General features: G+C 44.1%; 1 protein-coding gene across 1 annotated transcript in view; it reads left to right on the top strand.

Annotated features, from left to right (window-relative positions):
• Positions 1-26,416, top strand: part of NPTXR (neuronal pentraxin receptor) — a 132,989-nt gene that overhangs the window by 91,210 nt on the left and 15,363 nt on the right. Inside the window, exon 3 of the mRNA XM_073592540.1 lies at positions 3,068-3,309. Within this exon, the coding sequence (XP_073448641.1) occupies positions 3,068-3,309 (242 nt within the window). The remainder of the gene's footprint in view (positions 1-3,067; positions 3,310-26,416) is intronic.

The following is a 26,416-nucleotide window of genomic DNA, read 5'->3' as shown; positions in this document are numbered from 1 at the left end:
CAGGTGCAGGGTTAGGAAAATGCCAAAGTCATCAACAGGTGGGCAGCAGTGGTAGCAGACAGGAGATAGGTGCAGTGTCAGGAAAAAGTCAGGCAAAGGACAGCTACTGGGTCATAAATCCTAGCAGTCAGCGGCAGTACAAGACAGTTTACAATAGCAAGGTCAGGAATGGCAGGCAAGGGACAAATAATGATCCAGGAATACTGATAGACAGCAGCAGTACAGGACAGTGGACAGTAGCAAGGTCAGGAACACAGACAGGCAGTGGCAGTAAGTTAAGAGGTTGTATGCACAGGAACCAAGGTAGGCTGCTGCAGTGTTAGGCAAAAGACAAACACTTGGTTGGGAACCAGGGAATTGAATTTGGTGTTAAAAAAAATCTGAAATAGCAACCAGGTCAGTTGAGCTCCCGCATATCAGGTCAAAGCACAGAAATAGCTGTTGACCATTCATCACCAGGTTTAGGTATGAATGGGCCTTAATCTGACATCAGCCCATAGCCATGCTGGGTCCAGGAACTTCCGTAAACATGGTCATATTGGATCCTGGAATTCCCCTGACTTGGCATAGTTGAATTTTGACATCTCCCCGAATGAGGCAATGTTGGGGGAGGTGGTGCAATATCAAACTTTTAAAAGATGAGTTAGATCTTAGCATGGATCTTGAGCCTACAATCATTATCAAACTTTCCACTTTTGAAAATTATTATGTAAAAATCCCTAGTTATGTCACTGTCTGAAGTCAGAATTACACTTACTGCACCTTGCAATAGGATTAATCTCATCCACTATTCAGACTTTAAACGGAAAGGGTCTGTTTTCTTTATCTGATTTGCATAAAAGCACAAGTTGCATTGTGATTAGTTGATATGGTGCTGTGGACAGTATTTTTTTTCTACCAAATTAAAACATTTGTCCCCACGAATCCATTAAAAACTCTCAGACTGGCACAAAGTGAAGTGAAGAAATTTTTTAAGAAACTTTCTTATTATAAGGGTACAATGAGTTTTTGGTTAACTGTGACATTTTTAAAGATTATTTGTTTTGAATTAAACCTGACTCTGTCTCTAACGAGCAAAAGTGAGACTACGGTAGCATAAAGTTTTACAAAACTTTATATAGCTTTATTCATACGTACTCAATGCGTGGTGAGTAAAATCTTCACTCACTGGAGCTCCAGGTTTCGTTACAATTTGACACTTTCAGGTGTGTTAGATAATGTTTTCCACTACATTATCTGACACACCTAGAACCCCCCGATCAACCCTTACATTACTACATTACAACCTGTGAGGATGCTGGGGTCCATTGGAGGAACTAGACGCATGCAATTTGTTTAGGTCCAAATATACATTTCTGACAAAATTTTGGTTATTCGAATAGTAACTAATTTGTTTGAAATTTGTTTAATTTAGTTTCGTATATTCGTTTTCTAACGAATTCTGAATTTCCGGAACAATTCGAACTTGGATCGGTCAAAAAATGATCAATCAATTCAAATTCTGTGTGAAGAATAGCTGGTTGTTAAAGAGCGGACTGGGAAGCCGGCTGTCGCGTCCTTAACAACCGCTGACTCATCAGCTGTCAGCGGGCTTCTTCACTGACAGCTGAAATGTAATCAAAAGAAAGCTGGCAATGACCTTCAGGTCTGGTATGTATTTTAAGGGGAACCCCACGGCAAAATGTAAGAAGAAAAACAGCTTAGGATCCCTCCCCAATCCATACTAGGCCCTATGAATCTTTGTATGAATTTTAAGGGGAATCCCATGCCAAAATGTTTTTTTTAATGGCGTGGGGTCCTCCCCAAAATCCATAGCAGACACTTATCCAAGCATGCAGGTCAGCAGGCCAGGAAAAGGGGGGTGAGCGAGCGCCACCCCTTCCTGAACCATACCAGGCCACATGCTCTCAACATGGAAGGAGCGCTTTGATGTTTTAATAAAGGACTTGTCAGAAACTTGTGTTGTGTCTTTACTCACTTTTTACACTTTTTTGGTGATTGGGTAGGGGTATTATGTAGTCCATACTGATTCACATGGGGGAGGGATCTTTGGGCCCCCTTGTTAAAGGGGGCTTTGAAAATTTTTGATAAGCCCCCCACCTGCAGACCTCCACAACCACCACCTAGAGCTGTGGGGAAGAGGCCCTTGTCCCCATCAACCAGGGGAACAAGGTGCTCTGAGGTGGGGGGGGCAGACCCCCCCCACACCAAAGCACCATCCTATGTTGAGGGCATGTGGCCTGGTATGATTCTGAAGGGTATGGGGCTCTCGCTCTTCCCCCTTTTTCCTGAATTGCTGGGCTGCATGCTCGGATAAGGGTCTGATATGGATTCTGGGAGGGGCCCACACCGTCTTTTAAAAAAATTTTGGTATGGGGTTCCCCTTAAAATTCATACCAGACCCAAAGAGCCTGGTATGCATTGGGGGGGATCCCACACTGTTTTTTTCTTTAATTTTGGCAAAGGGTCCCCCTTAAAATCCATACCAGGCCCAAAGGGCCTGGTATGGATTGGGAGGGACTGCATGCTGTTTTTTTTGTTTTTTTTTCATTGCCAGCATTCTCTTGTTTTTATTTCAGCTGTCAGGGGGGAAGCCTGTTGGCAGCTGATGAGTCATCGGTTGCTAAGGATGTGGCAGCCAGCTTCCCAGCCGCCTCCTTAACAACCAGCTATTCTTCACACACAATTTGCATTGGTTGATCTTTTTTTGACCGATCCAAATTTTTCTGAAAATTTTGTTTGAAAATTATTAAACTAAACAAAGAAAAACTAAAGGAATCAATGAAACTATATCAGTACCATAACAAATCTATCCAAAACAAAACAAAACTATTTTTTCTGTTGTGCACGTGTCTAGGAAGAACCACAGCATTGAGCGGGGGATACTCTATCTCGCACACCAGGAAGTGTCAAAAAGCAGTGACACCCAAGACTCCTGAAGAGAGTTAAAATTTCACTTTCATCTTTTACAGGGTTATGTTAGTTTCACTTCTGCTAGCTAGCAACTTGGCCACTTTACCATATTTTAGTCTTTCAATATAAGTGTGTTTGCTTTATTTTACTTCAGGTTACCCTGGGTATCATCCAGAGAACTTCAAGCTTAGTTTTCCAGTACGTACCAACTATATGTATGGACGAATGAAAAAGACTCTCCCGGAGCTCTATGCTTTCACTATATGCCTCTGGCTAAAATCCAAGACAACCTCAGGGTCAGGCACTCCTTTCTCCTATTCTGTCCATGGTCAACCCAATGAGATTGTACTGCTGGAATGGGGTCACAACCCTATGGAACTTCTCATCAATGATAAGGTAAAACTAAAACAATATGGCTAAGGTGAAATGACAAAAAAATTGTATTGGTTTCCCATTTTCTTTTCAAAACTCTCTATCTTATAGCATTGGTCACCAAACAGGAAATCTTGAATATCATCCTTGGTAGGGGCAACTACTGTAACCATAGTCCTGGAAATATCACAGCAGCAAATCCGCCATTAAATGTGTTTATAATGAAATCTGACACTGACAGAACTGAGCTACTTGGAAATCAAGTGGTGTATTTATCAGTGAATTGATGAGAAATTCAGCTAACATTTGCCCAATATTTGCCAATTTTTTTTAACCAAATTTGATCTTCACATTACCTTATATTACAGTGTGTTTTGTCCATTTTAAACCAGATGTGGCCATCAAAAATAGCAGCAAACGAGATTTACCAGTGGAAAATTTCATCAAACACGATTCACTCAGTGAATGTAGATTTATTCTGAAATTAATCCAACATTCAGCTTTTCCTGACAGACTTCATGGCAGCAACGTGTGGGTTTAGTCCCGCCTCTACTACCCTATAGGACACTACTCCCATGTTTCTTTGCTCCCTGCCAGGGGCCGTGTTCTTTTTTATATCCTCCTCCGTAGGACCCAGTTGTTGGTCTTCCTACCCGAAGATTCCTCCCCCACGATCGGGATTGGCCGGGCTGCAACCCTGGAATGAAGAGTCGCAATACTCCTTTAGGCTCTAGCTACTAGCAGGGTATGGTGTAGGCACTGGAAGAGGCGCTGGAAGAAGCTAGAGACCTAGCCGCTGGCAGGCAGGCTACGCACTGGTCAAACATCCTAGCTACTAGCAGGTGACCCTATTGCCCCATGAGTCCGGCTTAGTCATCTTACTTTCGGCCTTGGATTCGTTTGCTATTGGTCCTCATGGCCACTGTTTTTCCCTAACTTTTTGTTGCCTGTCTTTCTTTCTTTTTTGTCAGCCCTTCTAGGTCCGAACAACAGCGCAGCTCTCACAGAAGAAGTGGCTCTTCAAAATCTCGTCGCCGGTACTCCTCTTCCAGGTCTAAACACTACGGTTCACCCTCAAGATCGGGACACCGTAGCAAGGACGCGTCTCGCCCTTCCACGGCTCACTCCAGCTGATTGTGTCTGCTGGGGGTGCAGGTCCCAAGTACCTGTGGGAAAATCCCTGTGTGACCTCTGTTATGCCAAAGCAGCTGGCGAAAGAGGTGGTACGGACCAGCAGCTGAAATCCCTAGTCGAAAGGGTTGTCAAAGAATCCCTGATAAGTATCGAGACCAGCCAGACCCACAACCCCCGTGCAGAGCCGCTACGCTCACCAGTAAGGGAGACACAAGCTCAGGATGCTTGGGAGTCCTCTCTGCCTAGCCACCCTTCAGCTGTTCCCTCAGATAGTGACTCTGAAGGGGAAGATCCCTGTGTGGGGTTTGATTTTGCTTTTTTCTCTCCCTTGGTTAAAGCAATTAGAGAGGCTTTAAATTGGGAAGATCCTGTGGCCGTCCTTTCCAAGCAAAGGAAATACTTCAAACAATTGAAGAAGGAACGTGTCAACTTTCCATTCCCTGCTGAACTTGGTGAAGTCATCACAAACAAATGGGGTAAGGTGGAGAAAAAGAATTCCATGCTTTCTAAAGTTCTGAAGCTTTATCCCTTCATAGAGGTGTGATGAGGCTGGTAAAACATGTGACTCTTCCCTTGGAAGATACAGTCTCCTTTAAGGACGCCTTGGATAGACAGATCGACTCTGATCTGAAGAGAGTTTACCTCTTGCAAGCCAGCTTTAGCTCTGGCTGCAATGTCCAAGGCCATGGAAGTCTGGACTGATAATGTGGATGAGACACTCAGGAACATCTCACAAGATGTAGTGAGGAGTTCACCCATCCAGGAGCTGAGGCTAGCATCTACCTTTCTGGGGGAGGCCTCGATTGATATCATCCGTCTGGTGGCTCGGGTCATGCTTTCGTGCCTTGTGGCTCCGTCCTTGGCTGGCTGACCCAGCATCTAAACAGGTGTGGTGCCAAATTCCTTTTGAAGGGTCTTCCTTTTTTGGCAACAAATTGGATAACGCCATAACCTGGGCCACTGGTGGTAAGTCGGGGTTCCTTCCTCGGGATCAGCGTTTGCAAGGCCAGAGAAGATCTTTCCCAGGGAAGCTCGTAGCTACAGGCCGGGCTGTGAATTCTCCAGGTCATGGAAGGCAAGGCAGTCATCCTTCAAGAAACCCGCCAAGAGCGGTTCGACGGGGGGAGAGGGAACCGACCAAGTCCTTTTGAGACTGGGCCCGCTCAGACAGGCCAGGTGGGGGCTCGCCTTCTCCACCTTCGGCACGTCTGGGCAGTCTAAATTCAGGACTTCTGGACCGTCAAGACGGTCTCTTTAGGCCATGCCTGGGCCTTCAGCAGCGCTCCCAGACTCAGGTGTGTTCCCACCTCTCTTCTGGCCTCAAAAGAAAAAAGGCTGATTCTGTTAGCCTACGTAGAATCTTTATTGGATCAAGGCACTGCTATCCCTGTCCCAGACAACCAGCGAGACAAGGGAATTTACTCTCCTCTCTTTATGGTCCAAAAGAAGAACGGTGCATGGAGGCCAAACCTAAGCACCCCCTGAAGGAGTGCGATTCCTCTAGCGGGACTTTTTTCACGGGGTTACCTCTAATAAAGTAGAAAGTAGTAGAAGTTTATAGTTTTTGTATAAAAGTATTGTAGTATTGTAGTAATTTAGCATCTAAAAATCATTACACATGACCTAACCATATAGACAATAAAATGGATGCATGTAAATGGGAAAAAGTAATTCTACAAATAAATGACCAAATGCAATGATACAGGTAGTAAAGAACCAATGATCATAGAACCCAACGTTTTGAGGTAAGCAAAAGGGGTTGACCTCTTCTTCAGGGGTAATGACAATTGGTCAAAATGGATATTTCATCTAGAAAATTAACAAAAAGCAGAGCAAACATAAATGGATGAATATCTCAGGCATTCACAGCAGGAGGCAGTAGAGAGCATCTAGTTTACATTATAAAGGTCAATAGACATTAACATATGTTACATCTTTGGTAAGTTCCAGGCATATACATGCAGAGATTTCATACTGACCCCTTAAGATTCATATAAACACTCCCAGGGACATTATCAGCATCCAATGCGAATCAAGAATTTGCCGCCCGTCAAGGCCACACAGGGATCACAGAACCGAGGCTCAAGAAGATAGGGAAGATACCAGGTGAATCACAGGAAAAAGAACCAGGGTGGACTGAGGTTGCTTCACAAAGGATATCCCCAATATAAGAACAGACACAGTCCTCCCCTCACTGCGAAGGCTTGAGACAGCCTGTTTGATGGAGTTAGAGGGTGGGGGGTACAATCCTGCTGCAATGAAAATAGTTCAATGAGAGTCTTAAAAAGAGAGCCTAGTATAAATACAATACTATTCTCAGAATTGTAAGGAGTATTGGGGTTAGCAGATTCAACCGAGATTGTCAATATAGAACATATATAACACGTACCTAAAAACTGAGGATAAAAGGAACCAGATCATGGGTCCCAATTTCAGCAGCAGGAAGTATTTGAATAATATCCCAGAATCAAAATGGGCAGGAGTCCAAGGAAATATGCAGGTTCCCTGGTTGGGTGTGAGTACGCATAAGTCTGCAGATTATAAAACACATCAGGGAAATATTATAGGTAAGTAAACGGTTAACCGTCTGTAAAATTTCCAAACATCCCAACCAGAGGGGGTCCATGCATTTACCTGCCTGTCTCAGCTTCCTCCAAGCATGTCTGTGTGGTGTCAGTAGCAGCTGATTAATGCAGTGCTGGAGGAGTTTAAATGTGTGTTTAATTGCAGTGGGTGGGGATGTCCAATCAGCAGCCTGATTGGCTGAACCATGAGTATGGGGCGGTCACAAGTTTTTTTTTTTTTTCTTTCCTCTTTTAGGGAGGACGTGAGATGTCTGTCTAGGATATCCCCCGGGCAGAGCGACGCATAGCGTCATCCCCACGAAACACTCCCTGGAGTGAAAGCATCCACAGCAGGGAGGGGATGGACATGTATAACAGCGCTGTGCTCGGCGGGGAGCGGAGCCAGCACGACGTGAAGGATTCCCCCATGCGTCTAGAAGTCCCGCAGCGCAGAGCTGGCGTGCCCGTTGTCGTGGAGATCCATGACACAGACTGCCAGAGAGAGGGGGGGTCCGGGAGTGCTCTGAAGGGAGCGCTCCTCGGTCTCCCCCGGGTGCGCTGAGTGAGCTAACAACACAGCCCAGGCCTGGATGGATGGAAGGGAAATGAGTGAAAGTGATAGGATGGTGCATGGAGGCCCATCATAGATCTGACCCATCTGAACCGTTTTATCAAAAAAGAAAAGTTCAAGATGGAAACTCTGTCCACAATCCAGCAGTCCCGAAGACAGGATGGTCTCTATAGACCTCAAAGATGCTTATTTTCAAGTTCCTGTGGCAGAGGATTTTCAACAATTTCTCCGCTTCTCCGTGGGCAAGATTCATTTACAGCTCACATGCCTTCCCTTCGGGCTATCGACATCTCCACGTGTCTTTTCAAAAGTCTTGTTGGCTGTTGTGGCTCTCTTGAGAACCAAAGGAATCCGTCTCCATCATTACTTGGACGATCTTCTACTGTTGGCTCAAGACAGAGACCGACTCCTAGAACACAGGGGTTAGGTCATCTTCACCCTCCAGGAATTTAGTTGGATCCTGAACCTGGAGAAGAGTCAGTTGGATCCGTCTCAGTCTCTTGTGTTCCTAGGAGCCCACTTCAATACAGTGAGAGGCACCATCTCTTTACCCGAGGAAAAGATTTCGATAGTCCAAGACAGAATTCGGCCGGCTCTCTCTGCTTCTTATCTCCATGCCCTCCAGTGTCTGAGGATTGTCGGCACCATGGTGGCCACGATACCGATGGTGAAGTGGGCGCAGTGAAAGATGTGGACCTTCCAAAGAGGCTTTCTTCATCAGTGGTCAGGCAACAAGGCCCAGCTTATTTGCATTACTTCAGCCATGAGAAGTTCCCTTCCCTGGTGACTCCAGCGGGAAAACCTATGCAACTGCCACTCCATTCTTCCCATCACATGGGTCATGATAACACTGCTTGACAGAGGTGGCGCAGGGCACCTGGGACTTTTCTTCCAGAGGAACAGTGTCGAACATCCTGGAATTGAGGGCAGCGTTCCAGGCACTTCTGGCATTTTGCCATCTGATATCAGGAGCCTTGGTTCTACTCAGACTAGACAACTGGACGGCGGTGGCATATGTAAGGAGACAAGGGGGTACTCGAAGTCTGTCCCTGCTTCAAGAGGTAGAACCAATTATGACCTGGGCTCAGAGGAACCTGATCAACATAACAGCAACATATGTACCTGGGATTCAGAATGTCCAGGCAGACTTCCTATCTCGAGTCCTTTTAGACAACGAGTGGTCTCTCCACGAGGAGGTATTCAGTTGGATCTTAACCTTGGGGATCTCCCCAGAAGTCGATCTCTTTGCTTCCCCTTGCAACAAGAAGCTGGCGAGGTACTACTCGAGGTTCCGGGATCCTCAGGCCTATGGGGTGGATGCCCTGATGGAGCGATGGTGGTTCCGCAAAGCTTATGCCTTTCCACCAACCCCCATTATTCTCCATTTCCTGCGGAGACTCAGGTCAGAAGTAGCGGAGGTGATAGCCATAATACCTTACTGGCCCAACAGGCCCTGGTTTCCCCTCCTAATGCAGTGTTCGGGATCCGATTCCCTTGCCACTCAGACCAGATCTTCTGTCTCAGGGCTCAAGGCTACATCCTTGACCAGCTCACCTGCACCTAAAGGCCTGGTTTTTGAGAGGGGAAGGCTGGAGGCATTAGGCTGCCCCAAAGAGGTCATTCCCACTCTCCTCAGTGCAAGAAGGAGAAGTGCCAATCGGGTATATGAAAGGATTTGGGCTAAATTCACAAGCCACATGTCCTCCAGATCCAACTCTTGTAGTGCTCCGGCAGTTCAGGATGTCTTAAGTTTCCTGCAGACAGGACTGGATATCTTCTTGTCTGTTAGTTCTCTCCGTGTTCAAGTATCAGCAATTTCAGCTGTCTCTGGGGTGTCATGGGCCAAACATCCTCTGGTCCAACAGTTCTTCAAGGGGGCAGTCAGGCTCAGACCGCAGAGGAAACCTAGGTTCCCCAAATGGGATCTTCCACTAGTCCTTGATTTTTTTTCTCGCAACTTGGCAAGCCACTCTCGTTCAGAAAACTTACCCTTAAGACTACCTTTCTGGTAGCCATAACTTTGTCAAAGAGGATTTCTGAAATTCAGTCTCTATTGTCAAAGGAGCCCTTTCTCAAATTTTTTCCGGACAGAGTGGTTCTAATCCCAATGCTAGGGGCAAATCCCAAGGTCACCTCAATCTTCCACGAGAACCAGGATATCACGCTTCCTACATTTATTTCTGCTGGAAGTCTAGAGCTACATCCCCTCGATATGGGAGTGGCCCTGAAGCAGTACCTGGAGGCTACAGCTTCTTTTCGACAATCTGACTCTCTCTTTGTCCTGTTCCACGGAAAAAACAAGGGCCTCCAGGCTTCCGTCAGATCCATTGCTGCATGGGTTGTTCAAGCTATCCAATGGGCTTATAAATAGAAGGGCTTGGCTCCTCCTGAGGCGGTCAACCAGAAATCTCTCACATTCATGGGCGGCCTCACATCATGTTGCACCTGAAATGATCTGCAGAGCAGCTTCCTGGTCATCAATTCATACTTTTATGTCTCATTATTGTGTTGAACCAGCTACTTTGTCTTCTGTCAATTTTGGTTTGAAAGTACTGTCGGTTGACGGTGTTAAATAAATCTTTGTTCAGCATTTTTGCCCATCCAGGTGTGTATGGCGAGTTATTTCCCACATGTTGCTGCCATGGAGTCTGTCAGCAAAATTGAAAATTCCTATCAAAATACTTACTATAATTTCCTTTCCTGATGGACTCCATGGCAGCAGGAGTTCCCCTCAAATGGCTGGAGTAGGCTAGTTATGGAACACGGCCGCTGGCAGGGAGTCCATCAGGAAAGGAAAATTACGGTAAGTATTTTGATAGGAATTTTCCATTTTTTTTGCCTTGCCCAGTATTCAAACTATTCCCTGGTCTAAATTGTGGAATGTGTATTTTAAAAAAAGATCCAACACTTCCATGGGAAATTTTCTGGGCATTTCTAATGTAAAAAGAAAGTAAATAGAAAAAAAAATAATAATAAAAAAAAAAAAAAGCATGTCCTTTCCCAGGTATCCCCATAGCAAGCAAGTGGCAAGTTGAGTGCTTTTTCCCCATTAAAGTCTATGGAACACGAACATGAATAATCAAAAGTGCTCATTTTAAAGACTTATATGCAAGTTATTGTCCTAAAAAGTGTTTGGGGACCTGGGTCCTGCCCCAATGGACATGTATCAATGCAAATACATTTTTTAAAGACGGACTTTTTTTTCCGGGAGCAGTGATTTTTGTAATGCTTAAAGTGAAACAATAAAAATGAAATATTCCTTTAAATATCATGCCTGAGGGGTGTCTATAGTATGCCTGTAAAGTGGCACATTTTTCCTGTGTTTAGAACAGTACCACAGAAAAATGACATTTCTAAAGGAAAAATTGTCATTTGTAATTGATTGCAGCTGTAATGAATTGTCGGGTCTCAGCAACATAGATAAAACTCATTGAAAAAAAGAACATGGGATTCCCCCCAGTCCATTACCAGGCCCTTTGGGTCTGGTATGAATATTAAGGGAACCCCAAACCAAAATTAAAAAAAATTGTGTGGGGGCCCCCCTAAAATCCATACCAGGCCCTTTGGGTCTAATATGGAAATTAAGGGGAACCCTGCGCCAAATTTTAAAAAAATGGCATGGGGTCTTCCCCAAAATCCATACCAGACCCTTCAGGTCTGGAATGGATTTTAAGGGGAACCCTGCGCCAAAATTTTAAAAAAATGCCGTAGGGGTCCCCCCAAAATCCAAAATTCTGACGGACCTAGAAATAGAACATGTTTCAAATCTTTCTGACCGAATTAGTTCCTATCGGGAAAACCACTTGTCTGTATGTTATTCCGACGGACCAAAAACGACGCAAGGGCAGCTATTGGCTACTGGCTATTGAACTTCCTTTTTCTAGTCCCGTCGTACGTCATCGCGTTCTAAACAATCGGACTTTGGTGTGATCCTGTGTAGGCAAGTCAGTTTCAGCAGAACTCCGTTGGAACTCCGTCGGAAAGACCATCTGAATCTATTCTGACGGAGAGTCCGGTCGTGTGTACGCGGCATAAAAGGTATGTAGAGTGGTATGTGCATAGGGGCTGCACACTCATGGCTCCATTGCTATTGGGGTGCAAGTCTGCATGCCTGGCTTGCATGAAAAGGTAAATCGGAAAGCGGTGGCATGCTAGCAGCTGGATTTATTAAATATTTTTTATTTAATACAATTACCCACCTGGAGCTGAAACCCTGCATAAACACCATGGGAAACACGTTGGCAAATACATGAAAGGACTGTCCTGTTATTTGAAAAGATTTGCTCAAAAGGTCACAGAGGTTCTTTCAAAGGTGAAAAATAGCTGCTCCTATACCATGAAGATTTATCCTGGCAAGAACTTAATTAACAAGATTCACCTAGTAAATGTCATATATTTCAAAGGCCATATTTTGCCAGAAATTGCTTCGCTATTTTTTTTATTAGGTGAGTTTCACTAGCGCATCATTAATAAATACACCCCAAAGTGCTGAAAATATAAAAATAAAATGCATACACCTTGTTTGGAAGGCTACTTAGGTAATCTATGTTCACATTCTTCTATTCATATTTAAATGTAGCATTTTACATTGAATTTCCTAAGGGCATGGAATTCAAAAGATACCCATGTATGCTTCGATTTATTGTCACATTAAAGCTGAGTTTCAGGCAAAAGTTACACAAATAATTGTGGTAATGAATTCATTAAACTCTTTAGATGTATTTTTGACGGCAGCTAGTACAAATACCTGAATTTGTCTTGATAGCTGCTTTCTATAAATTGCTGCAAAGTAGCACTAAGACTGAAAAAGGAAGTAAACACATTGACAAAAGGAGCATGCAGAGAGGCAAGAGAAACAGATTATTACTGTGCTACATAGTTACATAGTTAGTCTGGTTGAAAAAATACACAAGTCCATTTTGTTCAACTAATAAAAGGGGAAAAAATTACAATCCTGTATACACAATCCTATACCTACTGTTGATCCAGAGGAAGGGGGAAAAAAACAACATAGCATGATCCAATTTTCTGGATTTACTGGATACTCTGGTATGTATCTATTGACCCAGTTTCTCTAAATATTAGGGCTGTCTTTACTCAGTCCATCTGCCTAAGTCTCACGATTGGCCATCAAAAAGATTTCACTTGCTATTAGTGTGGCTTAGAAGATGGGGAGCAGGGCATGGCCCTTGATCAAGAAAGCTGGGTTGATATGTTCAGAGCACCCTTGTATTTGGGGCACTTGAAGGTGCCTACTGTTTTTACTTTAGGTTGTGCTGAATCATTCTATAGCTAATAAGTTACCCATTTAAGAAAAGCAGACAGATCCAGTACATATGTAACCTACAACTGTACAGCTCTAGTACATATGTAACTTAGAGGCATATCTTTAAACCTAGGCATATTCAGCCACAGCATTTGACAGATTTATTAAAAAAAAGTGCAGAAAGAGTCAATCATACTCACCTAAATGGCTGCAGCAAAGATCCCAGCTACAGCTGTCCCCTGCTACCTCTAGACCAAATACTGAGCAATCAAAGACTGCTCCGTTCCTGGTCTTCAGTGAGCAGAGAGCTGGTAGTCACTGGCTCTCTGCTCTGCCCCTCAGCTCACTGGAGAACTGGGCTCTGCATGGGGACGGGAGTGGCTCGCTCAGGCTCTCAATGGCTTATTTTGAGACTGAGCCGGTCCAGGATCTGGGTGGATCCCGACATCTCTGTGACGTCAGCCGCCAGCAGACTTTAGCCCACTGTTGGCTGAAAACGGGTCACAGAAGTGCAGAACTGAGTGCTCTCCTGTGACCCCAAGGAGAAGTATGGCCTAAAGAGCTTTGGCCCTACTTCTCTTTTAAAGGGTAACTCCACTTTCATGGGAAAAAAAATAGCAAATAAAAAAAATTAATATAGCATACACAAGTCATATTGTAATTGAATGTTATGAAATATTACCTTTCTTTTTCAATCTGCAGCTCTGTAATTTTCTGTAAAATGCAATGCAATATGGCTACCTGGAGGTGTTTTGTACACATAATGTTTCCTGCTTGTGAGATTGGCTTTCTGATTTTTCCACAAGTATGCACTAAGATATAAGTCAGATTTTTGGCATCCCCTGCAACAAAAAATGTATTTTTGGAGAGATACTTCCAATATGAACTCACATCTAAAGGGATGCAGACCCTGCAATTTTCCTCATTAGAGCTTTGCAGGTGCAGCAGCTGATTGATAAATATGAAACCACTCCTATTAGATTTACTTTCCGCATGGACACAGACAAACAGCTCTTTCTTTAGAATAACAAAAGGTAGAAATTTGCAAAAAAGTTTGTTAACAGCCTTGCAATGTACATTGATCACCCAGAGGGGAAGGTTTTTTTCTCAACAAAAGTGGAGTTACTCTTTAAAGGAATTCACTGATGTGCAGTGAATTAGAGTGGATGATAACTTAGACAAAAAATGGCACAGGTTTTGAGGATCATTAGAAACTGCCTGTATTAGTTTAGTTTAGAGTGGTGAATGTTACAAAACCAATCTCTTAACATTTGTTGAAATACAGCAGATTTCAGCTCTCCTGCTGAACTAATCTACAGTTAAGATTTGAGTGAATGTCGTTGACTCTTTTTAGAAATAAGAACAGCTCACAGCTTAAAGTGTTACTAAACCTAAAAACATTTTTTACCTTTAAATGCATCGATTGTGTTAAGGTAAAAAAAGGTTTCAGTGTCCCTGTGCCCCCCCTTCCCTGTGTGAATGGGAAGAGAGGGGAGAAGAGATCAGCACTGTGCACGGCTGCATCTTTTCTCCCCTTACTTCCTCTTTACACTGCATTTGAGCAGCAGCAGGAGCCATTGGCCATTTCAAAGGAACAAAAAATTTGTCAGGAGGAATCCAATATTTGTAAAAATAGGTTTTACTAACAAATGTACTAAAAAGGTAACTGGTAACAGGGATGGTTTTCAGGAAGCAAGTTGATTCTGTTTTAAACATGTTTGCATTGTTTAAATAGGAAATAAAAGTGGTTCTAAAGGCTGAAGGTTTCTTACCTTCATGAAACAAAATAAAGGTATGTTGCACTACAGTGATTGATATTAAAAATACTGAAAAAAAATTATAAATAAACAGTCCAGAAAAATCTGTCTCTCAAATCATTGTGGTGGTGGCGTGTTCACTTGGTGAAGGGAATTGGATAACCTTGTCCACAGTTGAATAATGGAGCTTGCCATTTGACCATTTGGGCCATTTGAGAGACTGTTTATTTATTAACCACTTCAATACAGGGCACTTATACACCTTCCTGCCCAGACCAAATTTCAGCCTTTAGCACTGTCGCAGTTTGAATGACAATTGCGCGGTCATGCTACACTGTACCCAAACTAAATTTTTATCATTTTGTTCTCACAAATAGAGCGTTCTTTTGGTGGTATTTGATCACCTCTGCGGTTTTTATTTTTTGCTAAACAAATAAAAAAAGACAGAAAATTTTGAAAAAAATCAAAGTTTTGCTTTTGTTTCTGTTAAAAAAATTTGTAAATAAGTAAGTTTTCTCTTTCACTGATGAGCACTGATAAGGCGGTACTGACAGACACTGATATGGCGGCACCGATGAGGTGGCACCAATGAGCGGGCACTGACATGGGGAACTGGTAGGTGGCACTGATAAGCACTGGTAGGTGGCACTGATGGGTGGCACTGATATGCAGCACTGATGGGCATTGATAGACGGCACTGATGGGCACTCATGGGTGGCACTGGTTAGCACTGATAGGCAACACTGCTGGGCACTGATAGGGTGGCACTGATAGGCGGCACTGATGGGCACTGAAAGGCGGCACTGCTGGGCACTGATGGGCACTGATAGGGTGGCACTGATAGGCGGCACTGATGGGCACTGATAGGCGGCACCGATGGGCACTGATACGTGGCACTGATGGGCACTGATACGTGGCACTGATATGAGGCACTGATAGGCATCCCTGGTGGCACTGGCAGTGGTAGGTATTGGAATGGGCACAGATTGGCAGCTGCCTGGGCACATATTGGTATTTCCCAGGGGGTCTAGGGGGCATACCTGGTGGTCCAGTGTGGTGGCCATCCTGGTGGTCCTGGGCGGCTTCCCTGGTGGTCCTGGGCGGGATCCGAGGGGGGGCTGTGCTGATAAACAATCAGCGCAGACCCCCTCTGTCAGGAGAGCAGCCGATCGGCTCTCCTCTACTCGCGTCTGTCAGACGTGAGTGAGGAAAAGCCGATCACCGCCTCTTCCTAATTACATCGTGATCAGCCGTGATTGGACACGGCTAATCACGTGGTAAAGAGTCTCCGTCAGAGACTCTTTACCTAGATCGTAGTTGCGGTGTGTCAGACTGACACACCACAACAATGATCGCCGCGATGCGTGCCTCCGGTGGCGCGCAGCGGCTCAATATCCTGATCACGTCATATGACGCCCGGTCAGGATATTGAAACCACTTTGCCACCGTCATTTTGCTATATGGCGGGCGGCAAGTGGTTAATATTTTTTTTCAGTATTTTTAATATTTTTACTATCAATCACTGTAGCACAACACACCTTTATGTTTAAAGGTTTAATTTATGTTTCTTGTTTTTTGTGGTAATATCTCACATTTGTGGTGCTGCTTTTTTTCACACTGAATTATCTTTTCACATGCGCAGTATTATTTTTGTATTTATTTTCTTACCTTCATGCATTATATGCATGAAGGTAAAAAACGTTTTGTGTGCAGCAGCCTCCCCCAGCCCCCCAATCCTTACCTGAGCTACCTCCGATCCAGCGATGTTCACGAATGCTCCTGAGACTCCCCCCCCCCCCTCATTGGCCGAGACAGCAGCAGGAGCCCACTGACTCCTGCTGCTGTCAATCATAGCCAGTGAGCCGATGAGGAAAGAGCGGGTGTGGGGCCGAGCCATGGCTCTATGTGTTTTATGCACACTTACCTGCCCATCGGCTCGGGAGCGAGCATGCAGTGGTGCCCCCAGGGCAAGCGGCTTTCTTTGGGGGGCACTACTTGAGGGGGAGGAGCCAGGACTGCGGACAGGGGACCTGAAAAGAAGAGGATCGGAGTTGCTCTGTGCAAAATCACTGCACTAACATGTTTGTTATTTACAAAAAAAATAATAAAAAGTAAGCTTTATTACCACTTGAAATAGTATCTTTAAATGTAGTAGTCAGCAGACTGATTCTGCTTAGGCATCAATTCATCCAAAAAACAATAGTATAACTTCTCACCCACAGCTGACTGTGCCATGGCTGCTGCAGCTGCAGGAATGTCAGAGACAGACCCTGTAGGAGAGGGTGTAAAAATCAACTTACTGCTCCTATGCTATCATGGCAGAGACTTTGGTCGTTAAAGTGGAGTTCCACCCAAAAGTGGAACTTCCACTTATTCGTCTCCCACCACCCTCCGGTGTTCACATTTGGCACCTTTCAGGGGTAAGGGGGAACGGGGACCTGTTTTTGACCCCCTTCCTCTGTCGGGCCAATTAGAAAGCGAAAGGCTTCACTGCCGGTTTTCCCTTACTGGCAATGGCGGCGGTTGCACCCATCAGCTGATCTGAAGATCGGCTGCGGTGCCGACATCGCGGGCTCACTGGACAGGTAAGTGTCCATATATTAAAAATCAGCAGTATTCGTAGCTGCTGACTTAACTTTTTTCGTGCGGGGGGGGGGGGGTGGACCTCCTATTTACATCCTGCATAGCTGAAAAATCTCCTCCATGGACAGAGCAGAGGAGAGAGTAATACCTGAAAGACCTAGGGAAGACTCCAAGGAATGGGTGGACTCTGAATAGTTAAAACACAGGCGATATTGCCTCACGTCACTTCCAGTCCTCTGTCCACTCCGGCCATGCCCTATGCGTTACGTCACGTCTTGTGACTTCTTCAGGGTAACCGGATTGGTTGTTAACTAACTGTATTTATTTGCAAGACTGAAAGCAGAACTCAGACAGGCGATATTGCCTGTGTTTTTACTATTCAAAGCGGTTTTAATTAATTTATTATTTTTCAATAAATTAAGCATTCATTTGTCTTTTAATAAATGGTGACGTTTTAAACATTTTTACACTATGGGAGGCATATTGTCTATATTTTATTCTAACATATGGACCGGAGAGGCTAGGGATACCCCATGAGCTAAGATTTTCTAGCCAATACAGAGGAGACATAAGAGGAGGATGTCCTAAGGAAGGATAACCAGATTCATAGTAGAGCCTGATTTTGAGGCTTTTTTGTATGGAAGTGAGGTGAGAGTTCTGTGAGCACTGAGGTGAATGGTGGAAGCACAGAGGTTTATTACCCATACTAAAGGAGAACGGAGCACTTTATTGGAATAACAGCACCGGGACACTCGTCAGCTACCACGTAGCTTTATGTGCTTAGCGACATTATTTTGGGTCGCAAACGCGTGTATATAATTTGTTCATCACATTTTTATATATATACATTTTTGTAAATATTTTATTATATCTTTTCATGTGACAACACTAAAGAAATTACACTTTGCTACAATGTAAAGTAGTGAGTATACAGCTTGTATAACAGTGTAAATTTTCTGTCCCCTCAAAATAACTCAACACACAGCCATTAATGTCTAAACCGCTGGCAACAAAAGTGAGTACACCCCTACTACTCACCCCCCTACTCACTCTGAGATAGGCAGAGAGAGAGGCAGAGAGAGAGAGAAAGGCAGAGAGAGACAGGCAGAGAGAGAGAGAGATACAGGCAGAGAGAGAGGCAGAGAGAGAGAGAGACAGAGGCAGAGCGAGAGAGGGCGAGGCAGAGAGAGAGAGAGACAGGCAGAGAGAGACACACAGGCAGAGAGACAGGGGAGAGACAGAGACAGACAGGCGGAGAGAGACAGGCAGAGTGAGACAGAGAGAGACAAAGAGAGAGAGAGACAGGCAGAGAGAGACAGAGAGAAAGTGGCAGAAAGACAGGCAAAGAGTGAGAGAGACAGGCAGAAAGAGAGAGGCAGAAAGAGAGAGGCAGGCAGAGAGAGAAACAGGCAGAGAGAGAGAGACAGGCAGAGAGAGAGACAGGCAGAGAGATGGGGGAGAGAGAGAGACAGAGAGAGACAGGCAGAGAGAGAGACAGGCAGAGAAAGAGAGACTGTCACAGAGAGAGACGGACAGAGAGAAGGAGATGCAGAGAGAGACGCAGAGAGAGAAAGAGGGAGGGGGGCAGAGAGAGAGAGGCAGAGAGAGAGAAAGACAGGCAGAGAGAGAAAGAGACAGGCAGAGATAGAGGCAGAGAGAGAGAGAGAGAAAAGCAGAGAGAACGAGGCAGAGAGAGAGAGGAAAGAGACAGGCAGAGAGAGAGGCACACAGGCAGAGACACAGTGGGAGAGAGAGAGAGACAGAGAGAGAAGCAGAGAGAGACAGAGTGAGATAGGCAGAGCGAGAAAGAGAGAGACAGAGAGAGAGATAGGTAGAGAGATAAAGAGAGAGAGGCAGGCACAGAGAGAGACAGGCACAGGGAGAAAGAGAGACAGGTAGAGAGAGACAGACAGAGAGAGAGAGACAGGCAGAGATAAAGAGACAGGCAGAGAGAGACAGGCAGAGAGAGAGAGACAGGCAGAGAGAGAGAGGCACAGAGACAGAGAGTACATGAGGCCTAAGTAAAATTGTCCAAATTGGGCCCAATTAGCCATTTTCCCTCCCCGGTCTCAGGTGTGAATGGGGAGCAGGTGTGTTAAATTTGGTGTTATTGCTCTCACTCTCTTAACTCCGGTCACTGGAAGTTCAACATGCCATCTCATGGCAAAGAACTCTCTGAGGATCTAAAGAAATGAATTGTTTCTCTACATAAAGATGGCCTAGGCTATAAGAAGATTGGCAAGACCCTAAAACTGAGCTGCAGCATGGTGGCCAAGACCATACAGCGGTTTAACCACTTCAGCCCCGGAAGGATTTACTCCCTTTCTGACCAGAGCACTTTTTACAATTTGGCACTGCGTCGCTTTAACTGCTAATTGCGCGGTCATACAATGCTGTACCCAAACAAAATTTGTGTCCTTTTCTTCCCACAAATAGAGCTTTCTTTTGATGGTATTTGATCACCTCTGCCATTTTTATTTTTTGCGCTATAAACGGAAAAAGACCGAAAATTTTGAAAAAAAATGATATTTTCTACTTTTTGTTATAAAAAAAATCCAATAAACTCAATTTTAGTCATACATTTAGGCCAAAATGTATTCGGCCACATGTCTTCGGTAAAAAAAATGTCAATAAGCGTATATTTATTGGTTTGCGCAAAAGTTATAGCGTCTACAAACTAGGGTACATTTTCTGGAATTTACACAGCTTTTAGTTTATGACTGCCTATGTCATTTCTTGAGGTGCTAAAATGGCAGGGCAGTACAAACCCCCCCCAAATGACCCCATTTTGGAAAGTAGACACTCCAAGGAAATTGCTGAGAGGCATGTTGAACCCATTGAATATTTATTTTTTTTGTCCCAGGTGATTGAATAATGACAAAAAAAAATAAATAAATAAAAAAAAAAAAATTTTACAAAAAGTTTCCACTAAATGATATATTGCTCACACAGGCCATGGGCATATGTGGAATTGTACCCCAAAATACATTTAGCTGCTTCTCCTGAGTATGGGGATACCACATGTGTGGGACTTTTTGGGAGCCTAGCCGCGTACGGGGCCCCGAAAACCAAGCACCGCCTTTAGCATTTCTAAGGGTATAAATTTTTTATTTCACTCCTCACTACCTATCAGAGTTTTGAAGGCCATAAAATGCCAAGATGGCACAAAACCCCCCCAAATGACCCCATTTTGGAAAGTAGACACCCCAAGCTATTTGCTGAGAGGCATGTTGAGTCCATGGAATATTTTATATTTTGACACAAGTTGCGGGAAAGTGACAATTTTTTTTTTTTTTTTTTGCACAAAGTTGTCACTAAATGATATATTGCTCAAACATGCCATGGGCATATGTGGAATTACACCCCAAAATACATTCTGCTGCTTCTCCTGAGTACGGGGATACCACATGTGTGGGACTTTTTGGGAGCCTAGCCGCGTACAGGGCCCCGAAAACCAAGCACCGCCTTCAGGATTTCTAAGGGCATAAATTTTTGATTTCACTCCTCACTACCTATCACAGTTTTGAAGGCCATAAAATGCCAAGATGGCACAAAACCCCCCCAAATGACCCCATTTTGGAAAGTAGACACCCCAAGCTATTTGCTGAGAGGCATGGTGAGTATTTTGCAGCTCTCATTTGTTTTTGAAAATGAAGAAAGACAAGAAAAACGTATTTTTTTTTTCTTTTTTCAATTTTCAAAAGTTTGTGACAAAAAGTGAGGTCTGCAAAATACTCACTATACCTCTCAGCAAATAGCTTTGGGTGTCTATTTTCCAAAATGGGGTCATTTGGGGGGGGGTTTGTGCCATCTGGGCATTCCATGGCCTCCGAAACTGTGATAGGCAGTGAAGAGTGAAATAAAAAATTTACGCCCTTAGAAAGCCTGAAGGCGGGGCTTGGTTTTCGGGGTCCCGTACGCGGCTAGGCTCCCAAAAAGTCTCACACATGTGGTATCCCCGTACTCAGGAGAAGCAACAGAATGTATTTTGGGGTGTAATTTTCACATATTCCCATGGCATATTTGAGCAATATATCATTTAGTGACAACTTTGTGCAAAAAAAAAAAACAAATTTGGCTTTTTCCCGCAACTTGTGTCACAATATAAAATATTCCATGGACTCGACATGCCTCTCAGCAAATAGCTTGGGGTGTCTACTTTCCAAAATGGGGTCATTTGGGGGGGTTTTGAACTGTCCTGGCATTTTATGCACAACATTTAGAAGCTTATGTCACACATCACCCACTCTTCTAACCACTTGAAGACAAAGCCCTTTCTGACACTTTTTGTTTACATGAAAAAATTATTTTTTTTTGCAAAAAAATTACTTTGAACCCCCAAACATTATATATTTTTTTTAAAGCAAATGCCCTACAGATTAAAATGGTGGGTGTTTAATTTTTTTTTTCACACAGTATTTGCGCAGCGATTTTTCAAACGCATTTTTTGGGGAAAAAACACACTTTTTTAAATTTTAATACACTAAAACACACTATTTTGTCAAAATGTTTGATGAAATAAAAAAGATGATCTTAGGCCGAGTACATGGATACCAAACATGACATGCTTTAAAATTGCGCACAAACGTGCAGTGGCGACAAATGAAATACATTTTTAAAAGCCTTTAAAAGCCTTTACAGGTTACCACTTTAGATTTACAGAGGAGGTCTTCTGCTAAAATTACTGCCCTCGATCTGACCTTCGCGGTGATACCTCACATGCATGGTGCAATTGCTGTTTACATTTGACGCCAGACCGACGCTTGCGTTCGCCTTTGTGCGAGAGCAGGGGGGGCAGGGGTCCTTTTTTTTTTTTTTTTTTTTTTTTTTTATTATTTTTTTTGCTTTTTTATCTTATTTTTAAACTGTTCCTTTCATTTTTATTTTTTTTTTAATCATTTTTATTGTTATCTCAGGGAATGTAAATATCCCCTATGATAGCAATAGGTAGTGACAGGTATTCTTTTTAGAAAAAATTGGGGTCTATTAGACCCTATATCTCTCCTCTGCCCTCAAAGCATCTGACCACACCAAGATCGGTGTGATAAAATGCTTTCCCAATTTCCCAATGGCGCTGTTTACATCCGGCGAAATCTAAGTCATGAAATGCTCGTAGCTTCCGGTTTCTTAGGCCATAGAGATGTTTGGAGCCATTCTGGTCTCTGATCAGCTCTATGGTCAGCTGGCTGAATCACCGGCTGCATTCTCAAGTTCCCTGTTGGGACAGGAGAGCCAGAGAAAAACATGGAAGAGAGCGGGGGGGGGGCATTCCCTCCCACTGCTTGTAAAAGCAGTCTAGAGGCTAATTAGCCGCTAGGATTGCTTTTACATGAAAGCCGACCACTGGCTGAAAAGAATGATACCAAGATGATACCTAAACCTGCAGGCATCATTCTGGTATAACCACTCAAAGTTCAGCAACATACCAGTACGTTGCTGGTCCTTGTTGGGCATACATTGTAAACTTTTTTTTTCATGCAGACTGTGGGCTGAACGAAAAAAAGATATTGATCGGTGGGTATGCCCACCATTAGAATACCTCTCTTCATCCACCCACTTCTAATGATGGGCATACATGCACCGTATATATATGCCGAAGCATGAGGGCATCCTCCCGCAAAAGGCAGGAGCAAATCGCTCCTCCACCCACTGCTGCCCCCCACGCTTCGGCATATATGCTGAAGTATGTAACTGTGGTGGTGAAATCACCTCCGACAGCGCTGGAGTCACGGCTTTATGTATCGTGGGAGCAAACGCTGTTGCTGTCAAGATAAATAAATCCGCTCTGCAGCTGAATGGCGTACCTGAAAACAAAAAAGTGGTTAACAATAAAAAAACTAAGTATAAAAAAATTGCATACCTATAAAGCAAACATGATAAAAACATAACCATAAAACATTGCAGTATAGAATGCAGAACAATAGAGAGAGAATAGAGAGAGAACAATAAAACAACAACTATTTTTGGGTTTTTTTATTTTATATATTTTTTTGTGTTTTTTTTCTTTTTTTTTTACTTCTTTTTGTTTTTTTTTACACTTTTTTTTGTAACTTTAACTTTTTTAACTGGTACCAGGTTTGGGTTTCTCAAAATGCGACAGCATCTTGGGAGACCCTGTGAAAGTGTGTCCTAGTCTGTGCAGTGCTGTACCCTACGCTAATACTCCACTAGTGTATGGTAGCGTTCAAAACATTCACCAATGCAAAGACCAGGATTGCCAGGACAGAGGGGACAATAATACCGGGTGTCACGCCTAAATCCGCGCTTGCTGCAGACACGACATCTTTTTTGGGGGGTTCGTTGGGTAGGGGTACTCGGGAGGGCATAAAGAAAATGCCTCTCATGCAGCCGGCTTACTGCATTTGGTTGGGGATGGTGAGGTGGAGCACCGTCTGGATACAGAAGGGCTCTGACGATCTCTTCCTGGAATTTAAGGAAGGATCCAGTCCGTCCTGAAGCTCTGTATAGCACATAAGCATTCAGCAAAGCCAATTGAAATAAATAAACAGACACTTTTTTGTACCAGTGTCTGGCCTTACGGGCAATTAGGTATGGCGCCAACAACTGGTCGTTGAGGTCCACCCCTCCCATATTAAGGTTATATTCGTGGACACAGAGGGGTTTCTCCACAACACCAGTCGCCGTAGGAATTTGGACCGTCGTGTCTGCATGAAGGGAGGTGAGAACGAAAACATTCTTCTTATCCCTCCACTTCATAGCGAGCAAGTTATTATACTTCAAGCAGGCTCTCTCCCCCAGCCTAAGACGGGAATCTACAAGCCGCTGGGGAAAGCCCCGGCGATTAGGTCGCACGGTGCCACATGCTCCAATCTGATGATCAAAAAGGTGGCTAAAAAGTGGCACGCTCGTATAATAATTGTCCACGTACAAGTGGTACCCCTTTCCGAATAAGGGTGACACCAAGTCCCACACTATCTTGCCAGCGCTTCCTATGTAGTCAGGGCAGTTTGTCGGCTCTACGTGACTATCTTTGCCCTCGTAAACCATAAAACTACATGTATAGCCTGTGGCCCTGTCACAGAGCTTATACATCTTGACCCCGTATCTGGCACGCTTGCTGGGAAGGTACTGTTTGAATGACAAGCGGCCAGAAAATTTAACCAGGGACTCATCAACTTGATGGGGAGTAAACAAGTCTGCAAAACGTTGGTTGAAGTGGTTTACGAGGGGCCGAATTTTGTAGAGCCGATCGTATGCAGGGTCTCCACGAGGACAACAGAGTTCATTGTCGTTGAAGTGCATGAACCGCAAAATCTGCTCGTATCGTGCCCTGGCCATGGAGGCAGAGAACAAGGGCGAATGGTAAATTGGGTCAGTGGACCAATATGACCGCAACTCACTCTTTTTATTCAACCCCATGAGGAGGGAAAGGCCCAGAAAGATCTTAAATTCGGAAACCGTAATTGGTTTCCAATCTCTGGCAAGGGAGGACTGGGGAATAGTGGCGATGTGTTGACCAGTGTACAAATTGCTTTGGTCCACAATAGATCTATAGAGATCTTCGGTGAAAAACAGCGAATAAAAATCCAGTGGCGTAAAGTCAACTTCCACCTGAATTCTGAGTTGGCCAGTGAATGGGGGAAGTACGGGTGCTGCAGAAGTGGTGGGTACCCAATTCGAATGGGCGAATGCAGCAGGAAGGGCACTATGGGCACGACGGGCCTGTGTTCGTCTTCTTGGTGGCAGCGGGACACTACTTGTGCTTGCCACCTCGCCAGCTTGAACTGCACTTATGGGACTCGCCACGTCACCAAGTGTTACTGCACTGCTGGATGTACGACCAGGGTGTACTAGGCCGCTGGTGCTTGCCAGTTCACCAAAAGGAATAGCGGCACTAGTACTTCTCTGCTCCATACGAGAGCCCTGCGGTTCTTGCACTTCAAGGACAGAATAAGTTTGGGGTCTGGTACGCCTGACCTTAGCAGGGACCACAACTCCGTCGTCAGAGCTATCTGTCATGGAGCCGCTGTCCTCTACAGGATCGTATTCTGAGCCTGAATCTGACAGATGAGTGACTTCCTCTTCACTATCTGTCATGCTCAGAAACCTGTAGGCCTCTTCACTAGTGTACCTTCGATTTGCCATTTTGGGCTCTAAATTTAGGGGTACACTAGTGAGACTCACAGGCAAAAAAGCTCCTGACTGTCAGCGACTAATTCAAAACGCTACCAAAAAACTGTTAGCGATCGCAGGGATCAGGCCTGACTCTGCGAACGCTGCAGTTATGTGTGCTTAGTGTTTTGTAAGTGACAGTTATCGATCGATACTGCACTTGGGTGGGCTGGGCTGGGCTGGGCCGAGGAGCAAAACGCAGGTGCTAGCAGGTATCTGGGCTGATCCTGCTAACACTGCGTTTCAGGGAACCCTAAACTGCTGGGGAGTATAGATCTGATCAGATCAGATATCGATCCGTTCAGATACTATAGCACTAAGGGAGGTGTATGCTGCGTGCGTGGGTTTTAGCGGTACTGGCGCTAACCTGACGCTGCCTGGGGCGACGCAGACCTTATCTGATCCTAAAAACTTAACTTATATCACCGCCGGGCAATTAGGGGGTTAAACCTTTATAAGGTAATAAACGGCGGGTGCCCTAAAACTATAATAAACTATAATAAACTACAAAAAACAAACTATCTAACCAGTGACTTGATTAAATTGATGATAGGCAACTCCTATCCTCATATTGATTAGTGGTTCCAAATTAATAATAACTACTGCAGTAGGGAACAGACACAAAAGATACGCTCAGCATCTTTCCAAATAACTGTTCTGCTTTATTATGACGCAATTGAAGGTTTTTATGCACATGATTACGTAGGTATCACATTAATATTACAATTGTAGGTTTATCGTAACAAAGGGCGTTACATAGGCAGGCTTATTCTAATCAGGACTCGAAAGAATATAAACATTTACTGAAAACATTATTAGTGCTGTGTGCACAGTGAGGGCAATGTGCAATACATACAAAATACAATACAATTATATACAGAACTTACAAATTTCCATTACAGTCTCCCCTCTTTTGATCAATATTTTGATCACTAACCATACCTGCTATCACCTTTAACCTGGAACCTCCACACACTTAGGTGGAGGTAGTCCTGGCCAAAGAGGCAAAAAACTCCATTGTGGAGAAAATAATAGCTGAGAAACTTTTTCATTACCAAATGACTTTTCATTGTGAAAAACAAATGATTGATAAGACATATTTACAGAGTACTGGCTGTACACT

Source organism: Aquarana catesbeiana, linkage group LG07 (genome assembly GCF_042186555.1).
Source record: "Aquarana catesbeiana isolate 2022-GZ linkage group LG07, ASM4218655v1, whole genome shotgun sequence".
NCBI lineage: Eukaryota > Metazoa > Chordata > Amphibia > Anura > Ranidae > Aquarana > Aquarana catesbeiana.
Note: the sequence above shows the minus strand (reverse complement) of the source record. Positions and strands in the feature narration are given on the sequence as shown.